General features: G+C 44.4%; 1 protein-coding gene across 2 annotated transcripts in view; it reads left to right on the top strand.

The window, feature by feature from the left end:
- Positions 1-21,104, top strand: part of SYN3 (synapsin III) — a 447,307-nt gene that overhangs the window by 371,232 nt on the left and 54,971 nt on the right. For both annotated transcript variants that reach the window (XM_068970770.1, XM_068970769.1), the window contains one exon: positions 8,157-8,219. In XM_068970770.1, coding sequence (XP_068826871.1) covers positions 8,157-8,219 — 63 coding nt within the window. The remainder of the gene's footprint in view (positions 1-8,156; positions 8,220-21,104) is intronic.

The raw sequence follows: 21,104 nt of genomic DNA, 5'->3' as shown, positions 1-21,104 counted from the left end.
ACGTGCCCTGTGGGATATTATGAAGCTATTAACACTATTGGATTAGGAGTGTAGCTACTGACATGGGGAAGGGAATGCACATGGTGAGCTGTGAAGTAAAAAGAGCCATTTTGGAAAAAACGGATCTCATTCATACATGTGTATAAATATTTGCAAAGATGGAGCATAACAGGTATTGGGCAGAAATCACCAGGACAATGAGATCAGTCACCTGGACTGGAAAGTGGGTTGCTGAGTCACTAAGTTGTGTCCAACTCTTTGTAACTGCATGGACTACAGCACACCGGGTTCCCCTGTCCCTCACTATCTCCTGGAGTTCAGATTCAGGTCCATTGAGTCAGTGATGCTATCTAACCATCTCATCCTCACCTGGCAGAGGATGAGATGGGAAATAGGGGAGGGATATAAAGAAAAGAAAAATCGATTGTGGCAAAAATAGGGAAAAAACTAATGGTGTAATGGTAAGTGAATAAATATAAAATTTTTTCTCTAATATTGCAGAATATCCCTTTTTTTAAATTGGACATATAAATGAGGACTATAAAGTAGGGTGGACCAAAGCAAACACTGATTTGGTTAGAGGATAAAGTTGTAGGCAATCCTAGTCTTGAATTTCTATGGTCATTTGAAGATGATATTTCCATTTTTTTTAAGTGTCACTTAAAAAACTTTTTGCCAGTGTCCCCACTCTCTCCATCACCCCCATCCTAGTTCAGGCCCAACCAGCAGCACTTCAAGTTGGTCATAACCAATTCCAAATTGCTCTCTGGTCCTTCAGTTCAGTTCAGTCGCTCAGTCCTGTCCAACTTTTTGCGACCCTATGGATTGCAGCATGCGCCAGGCTTCCCTGTTCATCACCAACTTCCGGAGTTTAGTCAGACTCATATCCATCAAGTTGGTGATGCCATCCAACCATCTCATCCTCTTGCACTTCCTTCTCCTTCTGCCTTCAGTCTTTCCCAGCATCAGGGTCTTTTCTGTTGAGTCAGTTCTTCACATCAGGTGGCCAAAGTATTGGAGTTTTCAGCTTCAGCATCAGTCCTTCCAATGAATATTCAGGACTGATTTCCTTTAGGATTGACTGGTTTGATCTCCTAGCAGTCCAAGGGACTCTCAAGAGTCTTTTCCAACACCACCATTCAAAAACATCAATTCTTTGCTGCTCAGATTTCTTTATAGTCCAACTCTCACGTTTGTACATGACTACTAGAAAAACTATAGCTTTGGCTAGACAGACCTTTGTCAGCAAAGTTATATCTCTATTTTTTAATAAGCTGTCTAGGTTAATCATAGCTTTTCTTCCAAGGAGCAAGCATCTTTGAAGTTTGTGACTGCAGTCCCTATCTGCAGTGATTTTGGAGCCCCCCAAAATAAAGTCTTTCACTGTTTCCATTGTTTTCCCATCTATTTGCCATGAAGTGATGGGACTGGATGCCATGATCTTCGTTTTCTGAATGTTGAGTTTTAAGCCAGCATTTTTACTCTCCTCTTTTTCATCAAGAGGCTCTTTAGTTCTTCTTCATTTTCTGCCATAAAGGTGGTGTCATCTGCATATCTGAGGTTATTGATATTTCTCCCGGCAATCTTGATTCCAGCTTGTGCTGCATCCAGCCTGGCATTTCACATGATGTAATCTGCATATAAGTTAAATAAGCAGGGAAACAATATACATCCTTGACATACTCCATTCCCAATTTGGAACCAGTCTGTTGTTCCATGTTCGGTTTTAACTGTTTCTTCTTGACCTGCATACAGGTTTCTCAGGAGGCAGGCAAGGTGGTCTGGTATTTCCATTCCTTGAAGAATTTTCCACAGTTTGTTGTGATCCACACAGTCAAAGGCTTTGGCATAATCAATAAAGCAGAAGTAGATGTTTTTTCTGGTATTCTCTTATATTGGCAATTTGATCTTTGGTTCCTCTGCCTTTTCTAAATCTAGCTTGAACATCTGGAAGTTCACAGTTCACATACTGTTGAAGCCTGGCCCTTCAGCCTCCCCCAGTACAATTTAACCTGCCCTCAGCTGACAGGTCATGCTGCTGTCCCAGAACTGAGCTATTTCTCCAGTCCATCCAGGCAACCTAGATTCTTCCCTTCAGATTTGAAGGCCCCTAGCAATCTGGCCCGAAATTGCCTCTTCCTTCTCAGATCACCAGCTCAGAAACTTGCAAGCTGGTTCTGAAAAGAATGCTTTTCTCAACCAAAGTAAAAAATGGCAAAGGAAACTTTCTCCTAGTATCAGGAAAATTCATTGTTTTAAACATATTTTCAAAATGCTTTCTTTGAAATATCCTACTGTAAATTCTCAGGTTTCCCTTGATTGACTTTCTGTGTCAATTTCTATTCCCACTATTTTTGACCATTAATGTGTTCCTCTAGTCTCATTTAAGAGTGTTGGAGAACACACTCAGTTCAAATATTTAATTCCACATAGAAATGATGTCCAAAATCACTTTATTGATGATAAACCCATACTAAGTATCATAAGATAAATCCTCCCTTCCTTTGAGTCTTCATTCATTAGAGCTCATGAAGAACCTAAACACCCTTCATGGGAAGACCATAGCACTCTGCACCATTCAGCTCTTGAGGGATGCTAAGCCTTCCCTCCACCCACCCACAAAGCTACTCATCCTTCGGAATCCTTCTCCGAGTCTTTCCTTTCTATGGGACTTGTTCATGACACCACCCACTCAGACTCACCCCCTGTACTGCTGGTTCTGCTCTTTCATTGCATTGTTCATCTCTCTAGGAAACACTGTCTCAATCTTCTGTGTGTCCTACACAACATAAAACAGAGAGCCAGCCACATAATAGCTCTTATTTCAATTAGTGCCCACTGAATTGATCTGATCTTGTGCTATTTTATTGATCCTTATGATTAGGGAAAAGTATTTATTGCACCTCAGAGATCCATATGGTCCCCAGGAAAGTGTGCCTTGGTAGAGAGAGGACTTGATTAAGACTCAAAACACATGAGCTTGATTAGTTCTGTTATTATATGTTGTGAAAACAATCACTTCACTCTTTGGTCTTCAGTATCTAGGAGGACACATGTATTAGTTTCCTATTACTTCTGTAACAATTTAGCAGCTTAAAAGAATACCTCTTTATTAGCTCACAGTTACGTACATTGGGCGGGACGGCATGACAAGGTTCTCTGCTTAGGGTCTCATCCAGCTGAAATCAAGATGCCACATTCTCCAGAGCTCAAATTTCTCCCCCAAGCTCAGTCTTGTTACTCACATAATTCAGTTCTTTGCAGCTCTGGGTCTGAGATACCCAGTTCCCTGCTGGCTTTCAGCCAGGGGCTGCCTTCAGCTCCTGGCATAGGAATGATATATTAAGTGTTTCTCCTGCTTCGAATCTCTCTGCCTTCCTCTTCTGCCACCAGTCTGAGAAAGTTCTCTGCTTTTAAGAGCTCGAGTGACCCGATTAAAATAATCTCCCTGTTTTAAGGTCAGCTGTGCATATAACAGACCAATCATTGTATGACAATCTCATCACATTCATGGACTCCAGAGATTAGAGTGGGACATCTTGGGGGGCATTGCTAGAAACTCTGCCTGCTTTAACATGTTAATACAGGGAATGGGCAAGATGACTGCTAAGGTTCTCACAGACTAAAACTGCCAGCCTTTAATCACCTCTGATAACTCTCTGTGGTGTAGCCCCCTGATTTTGCTTCGTTGGGCTTCATTTCACTCCCTCCCCTGCTCTTAACCAGATACTGCCAGGTTGGAGCCTCTAGTTTCTTTCTCCCATCACCCAGCCAACCCCCTTTATCTCTCTCTTTGCCCCACAAAACCAGTCATCTCCTTCTTCCCTTCAACTCTACTCCACACTTTGATTTTGAAACTGTATGTGGTGCCAGTTTTACATTCTTTATGTCATTTCTTCTTCCCCCTACTAACCTGTGAGTTGGGCATTATTGTCCCCATTTTGCTGATTCAGTTCAGTCAGTTAAGTTCAGTCTCTCAGTTGTGTCCAACTCTTTGTGACTCCATGGACTGCAGCACACCAGGCCTCCCTGTCCATTGCCAACTCCCTGAGTTTACTCAATCTCATGCCCATTGAGTCAGTGATGCCATCCAACCATCTTGTCCTCCATTGTCCCCTTCTCCTCCTGCCTTCAGTCTTTCCCAGCAACAGGGTCTTTTCAAGTGAGTCAGTTCTTCGCATCAGGTGGCCAAACTATTGGAGTTTCAGCTTCAGCATCAGTCCTTTCAGTGAATATTCAGGACTGATTTCCTTTAGGATTGACTGGTTTGATCTCCTAGCAGTCCAAGGGACTCTCAAGAGTCTTCTCCAGCACCACAGTTCAAAAGCAACAGTTCTTTGGTGCTCAGCTTTCTTTGTAGTCCAACTCTCACATCCATACAGGACTACTGGAAAAACCATAGCTTTAACTAAATGGACCTTTGTTGGTAAAGTAATGTCTCTGCTTTTTAATATGCTGTCTAGGTTGGTCATAACTTTTCTTCCAAGGAGCAAGTGTCTTTTTATTTATTTATTTATTTTAATTGAAGGCTAATTACTTTACAATATTGTAGTGGTTTTGCCATACATTGACATGAATCAGCCATGGGTGTACATGTGTTCCCCATCCTGAACCTCCCTGCCACCTCCCTCCCCATCCCATCCCTCTGGGTCATCCCAGTGCACCAGCCCTGAGCACCATCTCATGCATCAAACCTGGACTGGTGATCTGTTTCACATGTGATAATATACATGTTTCAATGCTATTCTCTCAAATCATCCCACCCTCGCCTTCTCCCACAGAGTCCAAAAGACTGTTCTATACATCTGTGTCTCTTTTGCTGTCTCGCATACAGGGTTGTTGTTACCATCTTTCTAAATTCCATATATATGTGTTAGTTTACTGTATTGGTGTTTTTTCTTTCTAGCTTACTTAACTATGTATAATAGGCTCCAGTTTCATCCACCTCATTAGAACTGATTCAAATGTATTCTTTTTAATAGCTGAGTAATACTCCATTGTGTATATGTACCACAGCTTTCTTATCCATTCATCTGCTGATGGACATCTAGGTTGCTTCCATGTCCTCGCTATTATAAACAGTGCTGCAATGAAAATGTCTTTTAATTTCATGGCTGCAGTCACCATTTATAGTGATTTTGAAGCCCCCAAAATAAAGTCTGTCATTGTTTCTACTGTTTCCCCATCTATTTGCCATGAAGTGATGGGACCAGATGCCATGATCTTCATTTTCTGAATGTTGAGTTTTAAGCCAACTTTTTCACTCTCCTCTTTTACTTTCATCAAGAGGCTCTGTAGCTCTTCTTTTCTTTCTGCCATAAGGGTGGTGTCATCTGCATATCTGAGGTTATTACTATTTCTCCAAGCAATCTTGATTCCAGTTTTTGCTTTATTCATAATTTTGCAGATTAGAGCAAATTTTTGCACCCATTTTGCAGATTAGAGCACATTATTGTACTCATTTTGCAGATTAGAGCACTAGGGTTCAGAGAAGTTAAATATCTAATCTAAGATTAAACAGAAAGTAAGGTTAACTTTGAGGACAGTTCTTTCCAGTACCTGCCAACATGCAGGGAAGCAATCAATTTGAGAGGGATGGAGAGGAAGAGAGAGCACAACGTTGCCCCTCACCTCAATTTCCACCCTAAAATAAGATGGAGATGAAGCCCCAATAGTGATCTGGGCAGTTTGTGGACTGAAGAGGGTGTCTAGGGTATGTGAGTGAATGGCTGGGGGTGACGATTTTGCTGGGGCACAAGAGCCACTTGGTGAAAATGCACCCATTCATTTCACTGTATGTCCCTTGAGTTGGTAAAATTTCAGTCTTTCAGCCTCAAGTGTCGGGATCTCTTTTCCTGCCTATGAGAGCATAGGTGGGTACATCCACTTTGCAGAGCAATTTGGCTACATCTAGCAAAGCTGAGGCAAGCACTGCCCCACCCCAGCAATTCCATACCTGTGCCTGTGTCCTGGTGAAGCTCCCTTACTAGTATTGTTTATAATTGGAAAAACAGAAGTCACCTAAGTGTTCGTTAGCAGGAAATGGGCAAATGGTAACGTGCTCATCAAATGGAATATTTGGCAGCAGTTAAATGGGAATCTGAACTATATATATCAACATACATGAATCTCACAAACACAATGTACCCAAAAAATGTATAAGAGTAGATTCTTTTGATGCCACTTACATAAGGTTTTTCGGAGAAGGCCATGGTACCCCACTCCAGTACTCTTGCCTGGAAAATCCCATGGACATAGGAGTCTGGTAGGCTACAGTCCATGGGTTCGCGAAGAGTGGGACACGACTGAGCGACTTCACTTTCACTTTTCACTTTCATGCGTTGGAGAAGGAAATGGCAACCCACTCCAGTGTTCTTGCCTGGAGAATCCCGGGACAGGGGAGCCTGGTGGGCTGCCGCCTATGGGGTCGCACAGAGTTGGATAGGACTGAAATGACTTAGCAGCACATAAGGTTTTTAAATGTGTAATGTCTATTATTGAGAATCCTATGTAGTAGTTAAATATGAATAAACACAAGGGAATAATAAACACATAATTTATATGATGGTTACGTCTGAGATAGGAGGGAAGGAAATGTGATGAGAAAGGACATCAGGGGCTTCAACTGTATGGACGATGGTTTATTGCTAAAGCTAAGTGATATTCACAATATTGCTTTTGAAGTCTTTTTTCATGTGAAATATTCCATAAAAACTCTTAAACTGACATATTACCACCAGGAACATGCTTACCATTTATAACATGAAATGGAAAGAGCAAGAAGCAGAATTGGGTATGCATTATACTCTCAACTTTGTAAGAACAGAACAAATCAAAAGAAAAAATTTAGATTAAAGAAAGAAAAAAGGAATCAGATAATATAGCAAAACCATTAAAGTTCAAGGGTGATTTTTATTGTGCTCTTTATACATAATGACATAATACTTTATTATAGTTTCCAAATTTTTATAGTGAGTACATATTGCTTTGGGAATCAAAAATAAACATTGCCTTTTCTAAAATCTGCATTTGTTAACTCTAGACACTAGGATATTATACATTTTAGCCTGAAATCAGGAAGAAATTTCTTACTCACCCTCTATTACAGAAAGCCCTTGCCTAGGTCTTAGAGGAAACAAGTCACATCGAGCTTGGAGTCTAACAGACCCAAGTTCATATCCCAGCTCCACCCTCTCCCAGCAGCTGCCTGAGTCTCAACTTTTTGTGTCGTGTTAGAAGAATACCTTTCCTGCTTGCCTCATGAGACCTTGGTGGGGGAAAATGAGATGAGGTCCAGCCCATGGCTTTGGGACCCACAGCAGACCCTCTGTGGCAGCTACAGTTGCTCCTGTGTGTCAGACCAGGTGCTGGGCACCAGGAGGGAAGACCTGGTTCCTCCTCTCAGAGCATCCAGGATGTGAGGGGACAGTCCAGGATGGAAGGACAGGCAACAGAACAGAAACCTGTACGATATAGAGGGTGGGACATGATTACCTCTTCTGGAGCTGACCAAGTCATGGAATTATTACTAAATAATGAGGAGGGATAACCTCTGTCCTTAAGCAACTCCAAGTATACTTCTAGACACCGAACAAACCTATTTCAAACAACATATGAACAGCATGAGGAGGAAATGCGAAGCCTAGGTTCAGTCCCAGTCCCCTCACTTCCTAGCTGAGTAAGCATGGCCAAGACAAGCATCTGACCATTTGAGCCTGTCTTCCTCTATATCACAGGGGGAGGCATGCATGCCTTACAAGTCTTACCCAGACGCAGACTGTGACACAGATTCTGTGTCAGCCCCTTCCCTGAGTCAGGCCGTGTTCTGGGTGCTGGGGGTGTGACAGGGAACTCACCAGGCCAGGCTGCTGCCCATCACTCTTTAAAGGTGGGAGTCCAGGACAGTAGCTTAACACAGTGCCCACGCAGTGCAGCCCACAGATGCTTGTTCTCATCTTGGTGTGACCACTATTATTCTTCTTCATTGGAAGATAATTGCTTTACAATGTTGTATTGGTTTCTGTCGTACAACATCGTGAAATCAGTCAGAACTGTATATATGCACAGATATGGGCTTCCCACGTGGCACTAGTGACCAGAGTGTTGGCGGTGATGCTCTGGGATGCTAATGAGTGGTTTTCTCTTGTCTCTTGCAGCTCACAGCCCCTCACTTCCCCGTGGTGGTTAAGCTGGGACATGCCCACGCTGGAATGGGAAAGGTATGAGAAGCAGCTCTTCCTTCCACTTAAGTTAATACTCATGCAGCTTCCCCGGACCACCTGCTCCCCTCTCTCCGTATCCCCCAACACCTCCAGCGTAGCCCAGCCTCCCAGAACAGAGTGTTAGAGGAACCCCACATTCACTCCCTCCCCCCAATAACACACCTTCCTCTGAGCTCTCATGGATCAGCTCTCCAGCTCGGTCCATACTTGCCAAACCCTCCCTGGCTAATCAGTTCCCGTGATTGTAGATTCAGAGAAATGGATGTAAAGCACTTTGTAGATGTATCGTCTCCACAGCTGCGTGTAAGCACATGTCTTACTCATCTCTTCATCACCTGCAGAGTTAGCACCTAGAAGGTGTTGAATGGCTCCGTGGAGGAAGCCCCTGGAGTCAGTTAGTTTTCACAAAAGTCAAAAATAAACATATCTTCCACAGTCACCGCTGACACTGCTATGGAACCAAACTTGGGTCCACTCGCCCACATCCTATAAAGCCTGTCTACTGACACCAGGTTGTGGTCAAAGAGAGTACAGCATTTATTGTCAAGGAGGACTGGGGGCTCATACTTTAAAACCTTGAACTTCCCAAAGGGTTTCAGCTGAGCATTCTTAAAGGCCAGGTGAGGGAGGGGGTCTCAGGGTATGTGATCAGTTTGCACAATTCTCTGATTGGTTGATGGTGAGGTCATAGAGTGGTTAATATGATCAATCCTTAGGTGCCAGTAGGTCTGGAGACTCATGATCATCAAGTAGTTTTAATATCTTCCATTCAGTGATGGTTTTAGCATCTGCAAAAACAACTCAGGAAGTGTGCATCAGATACTATTATCTAAATACTTCAGAGAGGAGCTACAGCAGAAGATGTGGGGGAGGGGTCTGTCCCAGGAAGGCCCAAGAGGGTCCTGCTCAGTTACAACATATTGTGACAAACCGTACCTGTCAGATTTTTGCAGTTGCAAGTATAGAAACACAACTCAAGTTAGAGTGCAAAAGACAATTCGTTGGTTCAAGCATCAGAAAGTCTCAGACAGTTCTTGATAGATTCAGGCAGAGCTGGATCCAGGAGCTCAAGTGATATTGGACCTCTTGGGCCTGTTTATCTCTACCTGGTGTTTTCTTCAGATGGTTGAGTTAGACAGCTGTGGGTGGCCCGCTCTGGTCCCTAAGCTCACCGTCCCAGAGGAAGAAAGACCCTGTCTCTTTCTGGTGCCTCTCTGTAAATCTCATGGAGGGATATTGATCAGTGCCCTGCGCTTCTAGAGATTTACTTCTAAATAAGGGGGATGGGGATGGGGAAGTTGGGGGCGGGGCCACAACAGGCTACCTCTCAAGCTTCTGGTTCAAACAGGACCATGTGAGAACAGGTAGATTTCAGTGCCTGCCGTCCCCATTGGAGGAACCTGAGGCCACATAAGAGGCCCAGCACAACTGTGCGCCAGCAGGGGCCGGTAGAAACCTCACTCTGTGTAGGCACAGTCCAACCATGAATAACCCTGCACCCTGCACCTCTGTTCTTCCCGTTCTTCCCATGCCATATGCCTTCTGTGTAGCCTCTTCCCACCTAAACTCCATCCCCTTCAAGCAGCAAAGGATGGAAAGGGTCAGACAGGTCAGGGCGTGGCCTCAGCTCTGACGTTTATGTTAACTAGAGCAAGTTGCCATCTAACTTCGTTTGGCCTCCTCATCTGGCAAATGATGATGCTTCTTACAAACATCTTTAAAATGAATCCTTATCAATTATGTTGCAGTAAAACTGGAAGAAAAAAGTATAATTTTTTTAAAGTCCTCCCTCCCTACTTCCTCTCCCTAAAACGTACACATTGTGAGGGCAGAGCTTTTTACTTGTTTGCTCCCTGCTGTTCCCACTGCCCACAGTGGCCCCGGGTGCACCCTAGCCCCTCAGGTTGCTGGGTGGTTGACTGACTCCCTCTTCTCCCTGAGTCTGTTCCCCACTGCCTGTTCTCCCTACCTCTCCTCCCTCCCCTGTCATCTGACTACAGCTCCCTGCCCTCCTAAGGCTGCCCTCCCCGTTGTCCTCAATGACCCTCTGCTGCTAATTCAGTGATCATATCTCTGTCCATATCTGAACTGACCTCTCTACATCCTTTGAAGCTGCTGGCCCTCCTTTCCGTCCTGAGATCCGTGCCCCTCTCCTGGATCTCTGGCTCTTTCTCTGACTGCTCCTTCACCGTCTCCTTCAAGAGCTTTCCTTCCTGCTCCATCTTTAGCTTCGTCTGTTCCATCAGCACGCACTGTCTGAGCTCTCGTCTGCGCTCTCCGCTGCAGCTCCCGTCTACACGCCAGCAGCCCTCCAGTGGCACTTGCTGTGCAGCGCAGCGGGCTCTTCTATCCGGTTACGTCCTCTGCATCTCCACTGGCCTGCCCAGGAAACCTCAGACTCTCAAAGTCCCAGACCACACCCATTTTCTTTTCAGAGAGCCCATTCTTCCTTGTCTTCATCCTCCTCCTCCTCTTCCTGGGACCCTCTTTACAACAGGAATCCCCAGTCCCTCCATTGTCTTCAAACAGAAATCTGGGAATCATCTCCCCTCCTCCGTGTCCACATGGTTATCATGTCCTGTCACTTGCCCTTTATTAATGTTTCTCGAAAATGTCCTTTTCTTCTTGCCCCCTGCCGCCATCTTGGACAGCTTTGATAAAGCTAGACGGTTCCCAAGAATTAAATTCCGTTTCTAAAGCTTAAAATAATCCCAGACAGGAAATAAAAAGAAGGAAATACTTAAAGAGACTGACGCAATGTCGGAGGAGGGGATGCCTCCCAGAGAGACGCAGGCCCCAGAGGAACTCGCAGAACACGGAAAGGAGGACTCATCTCCAAGGATGAAAAGTGTCACTGGCTGAAATAAACTGAGGTTTGCAAAAAGTGCTGAGATCAAGGGAAAGGGGCTTTCCTCCCTCTGTTTGGAATGAGAAAAGTATCAGGAATGGTCTGGACATGCCAACTGAGCAGATGATGTCATATTCATGGCTGAGGAGGAGAAAAACAGGACGGTACCTTTTACAGGACTTTCACCTTCTCTCCAGAAGAAAGATTGTCTGCCTGGAGAGAAGCAAGGAGAACATTTCCAGGAAGAAACTGCTGAAGAGACTGTGAATTAACTCAGTCTTCCTGGAAATTCACCCAGGATCCCATGATGGAAGTTTCTGAGCCTCCTCAAGTCTGTTTTTCTCCTTTGTTTGTATTGATCAGTGCCTACTCTGTGCCGACAATAAGAGTATGAATAGGACCCAGTCCTTGCTCTCTAAAAACTGAGACAATTGCATGGATAAATAAGTATAACACATGCTGGGGATCTGGTGGAAGGCTGTGAAGGGCGTGTAGAGATGATTGAAGAAAGGAGCTTAATTCCACTTGCAGGGTGGAAGGATGAAAAGAGGTTCCACATCAAGGAAACCACAGGGTTGGTGTGCCTGGAGATCTAAGGAATTCTAACAAACGAGAGACTCAAGTCAAGAGATGGACCCTCTTATACTAAAACAAAGAGTAGTGGATGCCACAGGGCAGAGAGATCAAAATAGAGTGAAGTGCTGTGCAGCTTGGGGAGCACTAAGATAGTTAGGAGGTAATCAGGAGGCACAACAGGAGTTCTCAAGAAACCAGAACAGCCAGACCAATGTTTCTTAAGGGGGTGGGGGAGGGTAGTCTTCCCCCGGGGAGCATTTGGTTACATCTGGAGGCAGTTTTGGTTGTCACAACTGGGGGGTGGAGGGATGCTAGTGACACCTGGCATCTACCCTGCAGAAACCAAGGATGCTGCTGAACACCCTGAAATGCCTAAGACTGCCCCCCAACACACAACAGAGAATTATCCAGTCCAAGATGTCAGTAGCATCAAAGTTGAGAAACCCGGGACAAAACTAATTTTGGTTCCTTTGTTGAAAGTTTTACCAGATTAGAAATCAAAGGAAGTAATGGTTATTATGGGCTTCTCTGGTGGTTCAGATGGTAAAGAGTCCACCTGTAATGCGGGAGACCTGGGTTCGACCCCTGGGTTGGGAAGATCACTGGAGGAGGGCATGGCAACCCACTCCAGTATTCTTGCCTGGAGAAGCCCCATGGACAGAGGAGCCTGGCAGGCAGCAGTCCATAGGGTTGCAAAGAGTTGGACAGGACTGAGAGACTAACCACAGCACAGTGGTTACTAGAGTTCACCAGTCTGTTCCAAAGGATTGTAATTCATCAGGATGCTAAAGGCTGTTTTGTCAAATATGAAAATTCCATGTTAAAGTAGATTTCTAGTGCAAGACTTCTCAAACTCATTAAGTTTGCTCATATACCTCCTGGGGGTAGAAGAACATAAAAATGTGTGCAGAATTTTCCAGATTTACTGGACCCATGAAACGTTTGACCAGTTTTTGAGATGAGTGTCCTTTCATTAACTTGTAAAAACTCTTTGCACATTATGAACATTCATCCTGTGTCATACTTTGCAATGATTTTTCTCCATTTGACAGCTACATGTCCATTTTATTATTCAGCTTTTAATCATTTTAAAGGGTTTTTTAAAATTGTAGTCATGTGTTTCCATCTTTGGGAGTTTGTTATAGTAACTAAAGGTAGTGATTTGAATCTACTTGTTAGTTATGAGACCTTAGGTTAAGTTGTGAAGTGAAGTTGCTCAGTCATGTCCAACTCTTTGCCTACCACGCTCCCCTTTTCATGGGATTTTCCAGGCAATAGTACTGGAGTTGTTTGCCATTTCCTTCTCCAGCAGATCTTCCCAACCCAGGGATCGAACCCGGGTCTCCCGCATTGTAGACAGACACTTTACCATCTGAGCCACCAGGGAAGTCTACCCTAGTATTATCTCATGTAAAAAGAGGATAATAATCAGTTCAGTTCAGTCACTCAGTCATGTCTGACTCTTTGCGACCCCATGAATCGCAGCACGCCAGGCCTCCCTGTCCATCACCACCTCCCGGACTTCACTCAAACTCACGTCCATTGAGTCTGTGATGCCATCCAGCCATCTCATCCTCTGTCATCCCCTTCTCCTCCTGCCCCCAATCCCTCCCAGCATCAGAGTCTTTTCCAATGAGTCAACTCTTCGCATTAGGTGGCCAAAGTACTGGAGTTTCATCTTTAGCATCATTCCTTCCAAAGGACACCCAGGGCTGATCTCCTTTAGAATGGACTGGTTGGATCTCCTTGCAGTCCAAGGGACTCTCAAGAGTCTTCTCCAACACCACAGTTCAAAAGCAACAATTCTTCAGTACTCAGCTTTCTTCACAGTCCAACTCTCACATCCATACATGACCACTGGAAAAACCAGAGCCTTGACTAGACGGACCTTTGTTGGCAAAGTAATGTCTCTGCTTTTCAATATGCTATCTAGGTTGGTTATAACTTTCCTTCCAAGGAGTAAGCGTCTTTTAATTTCATGGCTGCAATCACCATCTGCAATGATTTTCGAGCCCCAAAAAATAAAGTCTGATAGTGTTTCCACTGTTTCCCCATCTATTTCCCATGAAGTGATGGGACCAGATGCCATGATCTTAGTTTTATGACTGTTGAGCTTTAATAGTATCAACCTAATAAGCTGGTTGTGAGGATTAAGAGACAGTATGTAATATCATATATGAAATGAATCGCCAGTCCAGGTTCGATGCATGATACTGGATGCTTGGGGCTGGTGCACTGGGATGACCCAGAGGGATGGTATGGGGAGGGAGGAGGGAGGAGGGTTCAGGATGGGGAACACATGTATACCTGTGGCAGACTCATGTTGATGTATGGCAAAACCAATACAATATTGTAAAGAAATTAACCTCCAATTAAAATAAATAAATTTATATTAAAAAAGAGACACTATGTATGTCAAATATAGCTCAGTGCTTGGAACGCAGTAGACACTCGATAAGTATTAGTTGTCATTATTACTAAGAATATTTTGTCCTACTTTCAGAACCCAAAATCCAGCTGAAGTCAATAAGGGAGTTATGACTAAACAGCATCCTCTGTCAGAAACCATTTCATTTGGCTACAGGTTCAATATGAATCAGATTGTTAAGGAGTTGCCAAAAGCTCTAATCCATAAACACCTAATAAATAGGTGAAAATGGGCTCAACTTTGTTCATCACTAGGGAAATGCAAATGAAAACCACAATGAGATGCCACTATAAAACCACTAGACTATCTCAAGTTAAAAAGATTAGTAATTCTAAGTGTTGGCAAGAGCTTGGAACATGTGGACCATACCCACAGAGCTAGTGAAATTGTCTGTTTGATTTTATTTTTCATTAGAGGTTAATTACTTTACAATATTGTGATGGTTTCTGCCATACATAAACATGAGTCAGCCACAGGTATATCTATGTCCTCTCCCTCTTGGATCACCCTCCCACGGCCCTCTGCATCCCACCCCTCTAGGCTGTCACAGAGCACCGGCTTTGGATTCCCTGCATCATACAGCAAATTCCCACTGGCTGTCTATTGAAAGTGTCAGCTGATACAACTACTTTGGAATATGTATTGCTGTTATCTGCTAAGCTGAAATTACAAAGAGTTTCTTTTTTTAGGTAAAGTGAAGTCGCTCAGTCGTGTCCGACTCTTTGCTACCCCATGGACTGTAGCCCAGCAGGCTCCTCTGTCCATGGGATTTTCCAGGCAAGAATACTGGAGTGGGTTGCCATTTCCTTCTCCAGGGGATCTTCCCAACCCAGGGATCGAACCCAGGTCTCCCACATTGCAGGCAGATGCTTTAACCTCTGAGCCACCAGGGAAGCCCATGTTTTAGGTATACGCAATGTAAATGCATGTGTTTGAGTGCCCCAGTGTTTACAGAAACTTATTCATAGTTACCAAAATCTGGACACAGTCCATGTGTCCATTAAGAATAAAATATTAGTAGATAAATAAATTGCAGTAAATTCAGGCAAATGGGAATTTTCCAGAAATGAAAATGAATAAATTACAACTAAATATACAACAACATGCCTGAATCTCACAAACACACCAATGAATGAATTGTCAGATTTCAAAGATGCCAATGTATATGATTCCCTGTATATAAAATTCAAAGCCAGTGAAACTAATCTATAGTGCTATGTGGCATACATATAAGATGATAAAACTTAAGAAAAGCAAGAAGATTACTACCTTAAAGGAATGAAGTGAAGTAAAGTGAAAGTCACTCAGTCGTGTCCAACTCTTGTGACCCCATGTAGCCTGCCAGGCTCCTCTGTCCATGGGATTCTCCAGGCAAAAATACTGGAGTGGATTGCCATTTCCTTCTCCAGGGGATCTTCCCAACCCAGTAATCAAACCCGAGTTTCCTGCATTGCAGGCAGATTCTTTATCCACTGAGGTATGAGGGAAGCCCATTAAATAATAGAAGTTACCTTTGTGGAGGAGAGAGGCATGGTCATGGGGGTACAGCAGAAGTGGTTCAAGCCTAGTTCTTGACTTGGGTGGTGCTCATGTGGCTGTTTGCTCTGTGATTGTTAGCTCACTGAACTGTCACTTTATACCAGGTAAGTCTTTCTGTGTGTGTTATGTTTCAAAATAAAATAAGGTGTTTTTTTAACTTTATTAGGGCATATTAATGAAGATCCGATTTCCAAAATAAAGTGAGAATCCTGCACGGCACTGGTCACTTCATGGCTAGAACACTGTATCATGTTCTGGACTGTAAACAGGCTCTAGATATTTGAGAGAATCATTGATAAATGAATGTGTTCAGGAGAAAATGAGCTGAGTAGTGGAAGGCAGAGACTTCCTAGAAGCAGTGTGGTTGGCATCCTCAGAAACATGAAGAATTGTCCTGGGAAGGTAGGCTGGATATTTCTATGTATAGTAACATGTAGGAGCCAAAAATGGGACCAAAGTCTGGGGGAAACGCATGCCAGTTGTGTTGAAAGATCAACTTTCTAACAATCAGAGGTGAACATTAATGGAATGAACAGCTGCTTTGCGTAGAAAGTTCTCATCAATGCAGAACTGGAGCAAGAATAAATATGTACTAGAGAGTTTCAAGAGAGTTTAAGCATTATTTGAGATTTTTAGCCTGAGATGTTTGAACCTGGTGAAATTGAAACACTTCTGTTTATGTTTTTATGTGGTTATGTGAACTTTTTTTGTGACGGAAAGGGTCCATAGCTTCTTTCACCTTTTCACAGGAGCCATGATCCTTCCAAAGTTTCTGCTATAGTATCTTCCAAATGATGAGAATCTGTGGTTTTGATCAATACGATCAGCAGCCTTTTGAAAGGGATGGTGTATCTGTTATTATCATAGTAGTTGAGTTCATGGCCAACTGCCTATGGGGGTAGCATTTGTAGAAAGCAGGGATTCTGATTTTAATCTGGATTTACCATTTACTAGTTGTGTGTTGTTGACTAAGTTGCATAATCTCTCTGTGCCTGGATTTCCTCATGTCTAATATGGGGATAATGATTTCCCTCCTGGAGTTGTAATGATGATAGAATCAATCAGCCCAGGCTTGGGAAGATGCTGGGACAACACTCAGGGAATGGGAGCTTTAAAAACCCACTGCTAATATAAACTGTTAATCTGATGACTTAACTGCTTATCTCAACTAAGATGAGGTAAGCAGTTGCTCATAATAGATAGACCAAAAGGGCAGAAAAATTAAATTCTGGGTAAATTCTTAAAGTAAGCAAAATGGGCTTCTAGCATCCCCAAGAGAGGGCAAGATAACAAACAAACCCCAGCCTGGGAGACACCTTCTCCTTATTTTGTAAATTCAGACTTTCAGGGCTTGAGTCCCAGCACCTCACTTAGAAGATAAGAACCTGGGGCCCCAGAGAGGAGAAGGGTCTTGCCCAAGGCCACCCAGTGAGGAAGCACCCCACCCCCAGGATCAGAATAGGAAAGGGAAAAAAGTCTTCTGAGATGATTCCACCCCATTAATAATAGCCAGAGTGATAGTAAAAGCTAATTCTCTATGGAGTTTACTCTGTGCAGGTATTGTTCTAAGTGCTTTATTAATTACTCATTCAGTTCAGTTCAGTTCAGTCGCTCAGTCGTGTCCAACTCTTTGCTCATTACTATCTGTAAATTACTATCCTCATAACCACCCTATGAGGAAGATAGTAATCCTATGGGTATCCCCACTTGACAGATGAGGAAACAGACACCGGGAGTAGGAGGCAGAGTTGCGGTTCAACCCCGGGCAGTCTGGTTCTGGCTTCTAAGTTCTGATAGATAAAGGACGTTGCCATGGTCACAGTTTAGTAAGCCCAGACACGGGTATCCTAACACTCCCCCTTGCCCAGGGTGTGTTGTTCTACTGAGAGTAGCCTGGAGTGATGAGGTGTAGGGCTGAGGTGACCCAGCAGATGGCCTGTGTATTCTAGGGGGTCAAAGTGACAGCTCCTAACGCACTGTCTCCAGCAGCATCTTGCACACCCTGGCGTCTTGCACACTCCCACATCTTGCACACCCCCACATTTTGCACACCCCTGCATCTTGCACATCCTGGCTCGACCAGCGCTGCTGCTGTCTTCAGCTCCCAGCGACCTGGACTCCTTCTCTTCTCTCGGACTGACTCTCTCAGTGAGATTTCCCAGCACTGTCTGCTTTTTTAAGTGGGAGTAGTAGATAGTCAGCTGACACAGTAATGGAGAGAAAGGACTAGAAAATGAGCAAACGGGGAAACGGAACCCAGGACAACGCTTAAGACATAGAGCGCTCCCCCAGCACCTGGGTGAGGACCAGGGAGGAAAGTCGCTCTGTGTTTCCTGCTCAGCAGAAACCAAGTCAGGTGAGAGCAGGGAGGCTTCACCCTGCGGGGTGTTCAGGGAAGGGATGTTCAAGGCCCTGCCAGGCTGTGAGGGGAAGAAGGGAGAGGGGCCCATGCTCTGTACCCCCGCCCACCCTCCCTCTCAACTCCACTGTCCACCAAATCCCCCTCCCCCTCGACGACCATTGCCTCCTTTACTCTCTGCTTTTCTTCAACAAAATGGGCCTGGAAGGCAGTTCCATCCATTCTTTACCCCTTAGTGAAAATTGTAAACACCATACTCTGCTTCTCAGAGCCTCTGGCATGAGGTTACTCTCTCTATGAGCACGATAAACACTGTGGGTCCTCATTATTCATAGATTCTGCATTTATGAGTTTACCTACTTAGTAAAAATGTGTTCATCACCCTGAAATCAATTCTCACAGCCTTTTCAGTGGTCATTCACAGACATGTGCAGAGCGGTGAATAATTTGCATGTTCCTTCCCAATTAAGGTCAGCTCTGCCTTCTTGTTTCAGCCTCTTCTTAATGTGTTTAGTGCCACACTTTGGCATTTTTGTACTTTTTGTTGGTGATTTCATTGTTTAAGATGGCTCCCTATCATAGGGGTGGAATGCTGTGTTCCTAATCCCAAGCAGGCTGTGATGTTTCTTACAGAAAAAAAAAAAAAGCATGTGTTAGATACACTTTTTTCAGGTATGAGTCATGGTGCTTGCCATTGCCTTTGGCTATGAATTCAATGTTAGTGAATCAACTATGTATATTAAATAAGTTATCTTTAAAAGGAAGCACACGTAACAAGGTTATATATTGATAAGTTGATGAAAATGTAGCCATAAGCTTGCAGGAACCAAATCCTGTTTTCCTCTAGGAGAAGTAGTTCAGGATTCACTAATTCAGTGCTTATTGCAATGTTACAGAATGTAACTACTGGGAATAATGAGAATGGACTCGTGTGTGTGTGTGTGTGTGTGTTTGTGTGTGTATACATATGTGTATATACCACACACACAAACACATATTCTGTAAGGAGTTCTAAGGGTCTTTTTCCTCCTTTGGATGCCAAAATGCCACCATTCTAAGGACAAACAGAAGCAAACTAAAACAGTCATTTCAGTCTGACACTTGCCATTTTGAAGGTGACGTCACCTGGATCATCAACTTGTTTTCCTTACAAGGGTTTAAGGCTGAGATGTCTACTGCTGAAGCTCACTCCTCTAATCCCCACATCTTTCCACCATCCTTGGTTGGCCTCAAGTCAGGAAACCTGGGTCCTCCTGCCAGCCTCATACTCCCTGGGGCCCACAGCATCCACTTGGGCAAGTCATTTAAACACATAAGTGCAGGGTGTCGAATATATCAAATATACATGATGTTCCTCACCAAGCGCTTGGAAAAGCTAGTGAATAAAAGTGTGTTAAAAAGTATGAAGCGGCTCATGACTGAGATGGGGAGGTAAGCAAAGGAGGATGTGGACTTTTGACTTAGACCTCATTGGATTCAGATCTGGACTCTGCTGACATTGTGATCTGACATTGAGTCCAGATCTGACATTGTGACCTGGAGCAAATCCCTTGCCTTCTCTGGGGTAATTCAGAGCAGATGAGATGGGATGAGCAAAGGCACACCAGCTGTTGCAGAAGCTGATGCAGGACCATCAGTGCCTTCAGCATCTCCTCTAATCCTCAGAGATGGCTCTGAGAGCTCTTCCTGATTACAGCTTTGCAGAGGTTCCAAGAGTTGTTTTGCTTAAACTCACAGGTAAGTGACAGAAGCAGAATTCGAACTGAGGTTGTCAGGTCCTTCAGCCTGCTTCTTCCTGCTGCCTGGGACCCTCAGGAACGCCCTGGTGGAATCATCACTTCCTGTTTTAAGGCCACCAGCCAACTTAATAAGAGAGTTGATTTATAAAGAATTTCACAGGGTTCCACCCAAGCAGCATGTGAGTACCTTGGAGGCCAGCACTGACCTTTGCCTATGAACCACTCTTGTTGTCTGCTGAACTGACCTCATTCCAGGCCTAAAGCCAAGAATAAGCACACTCATGCAAGAGAACGAGATGAAGAGAAAGAAGACTGTCAGCCCCTGGCACTGTGCTTTACAGTCAGGGTACACCCCAGCCACCTAAAAGGCCCCATTTTGTCAAGAGGGACAGAGACACAGAAACAGTCTCATCTGGAAAGAATAAGTTACCTGCTCAGTGTGTACTGACCACACCACTCCTCCATGGAAAACAGAATATTTTTGAGCTGACAAACACTGAAAAACAGTAGGATTTCCTTTTTCTTTTTTCTGCTTTCCTGGCAGTGTCTGTTGACCCATCTTGGCTTTGTATGCAAGAAAGGTCAGAGAAGTCATGCCTTAAGAGGCTCCCAGAAGGAGGAGGAGGCCCACGCTGCCTGTTAGAGTGGAACACTGTAATTTCCCACAATCTGATGAGCAGCTCCATACTTCTACCCCAGCACGACAGTCAATTTGCAAAGGACTTCCACACTGGGAGCCTGCTTAGGCTCAAGCCATCTTTTGATGAGGGTATTGTTATCATGATCCTCATTTAACAGATGAGACCAGCAGAGATCAAGGAGGCAAAATGATTGGGCGTATGATCACACACTGCATTCTGTGAAGGCTGTTCATTCTTTCCTCTGGTCCCGGAACCCATGCCAGAGGAGGGAAGCCTCCAGAAAGCTCGCCAGCCCATCCAGAACACAGCCTGTGTGTCCACTGAGGTCTTCCTCAGCCAAAATGTGCAGGTGCAGCCCATTGTTGCTATCAGTGGGCTAGAGAAGTGATGGCCTGAAACAAGCAGGTGCCCCATGCTCACTGCGGCCATGGCCCAGGGCAGCCTCCCACCACACTTCCTGCAGCTGAGAACAGCCACTCCTCTGGCTTCTTGGAAGCAAGAACTCTTAGAGGCAGCTGGCACTGTGGCTGACAGGGGGCAGGGGCAAGGTTGGTTGTGGGAGGAAGTCAGGGAAGGATGTAAACAGTGGGCTTACTATGTTTTGGAGTATGTGTGGTGGGGGGGGGGGGTGGGACGGGCTGGGTGAGCAGATGTCTGATGCACAGTTATTACCACCTCTACTAAAGCCTCTGGACAAATGAACTGTTGGCAGAGTCTGTACTCTTACCTCAACTCCTCACCCCCAGCCCCAA

The sequence above is a fragment of the Capricornis sumatraensis genome, chromosome 4 (assembly GCF_032405125.1).
Source record: "Capricornis sumatraensis isolate serow.1 chromosome 4, serow.2, whole genome shotgun sequence".
NCBI classification, from domain to species: Eukaryota; Metazoa; Chordata; class Mammalia; order Artiodactyla; family Bovidae; genus Capricornis; species Capricornis sumatraensis.
This window is presented reverse-complemented; position numbering and strand designations above follow the sequence as displayed.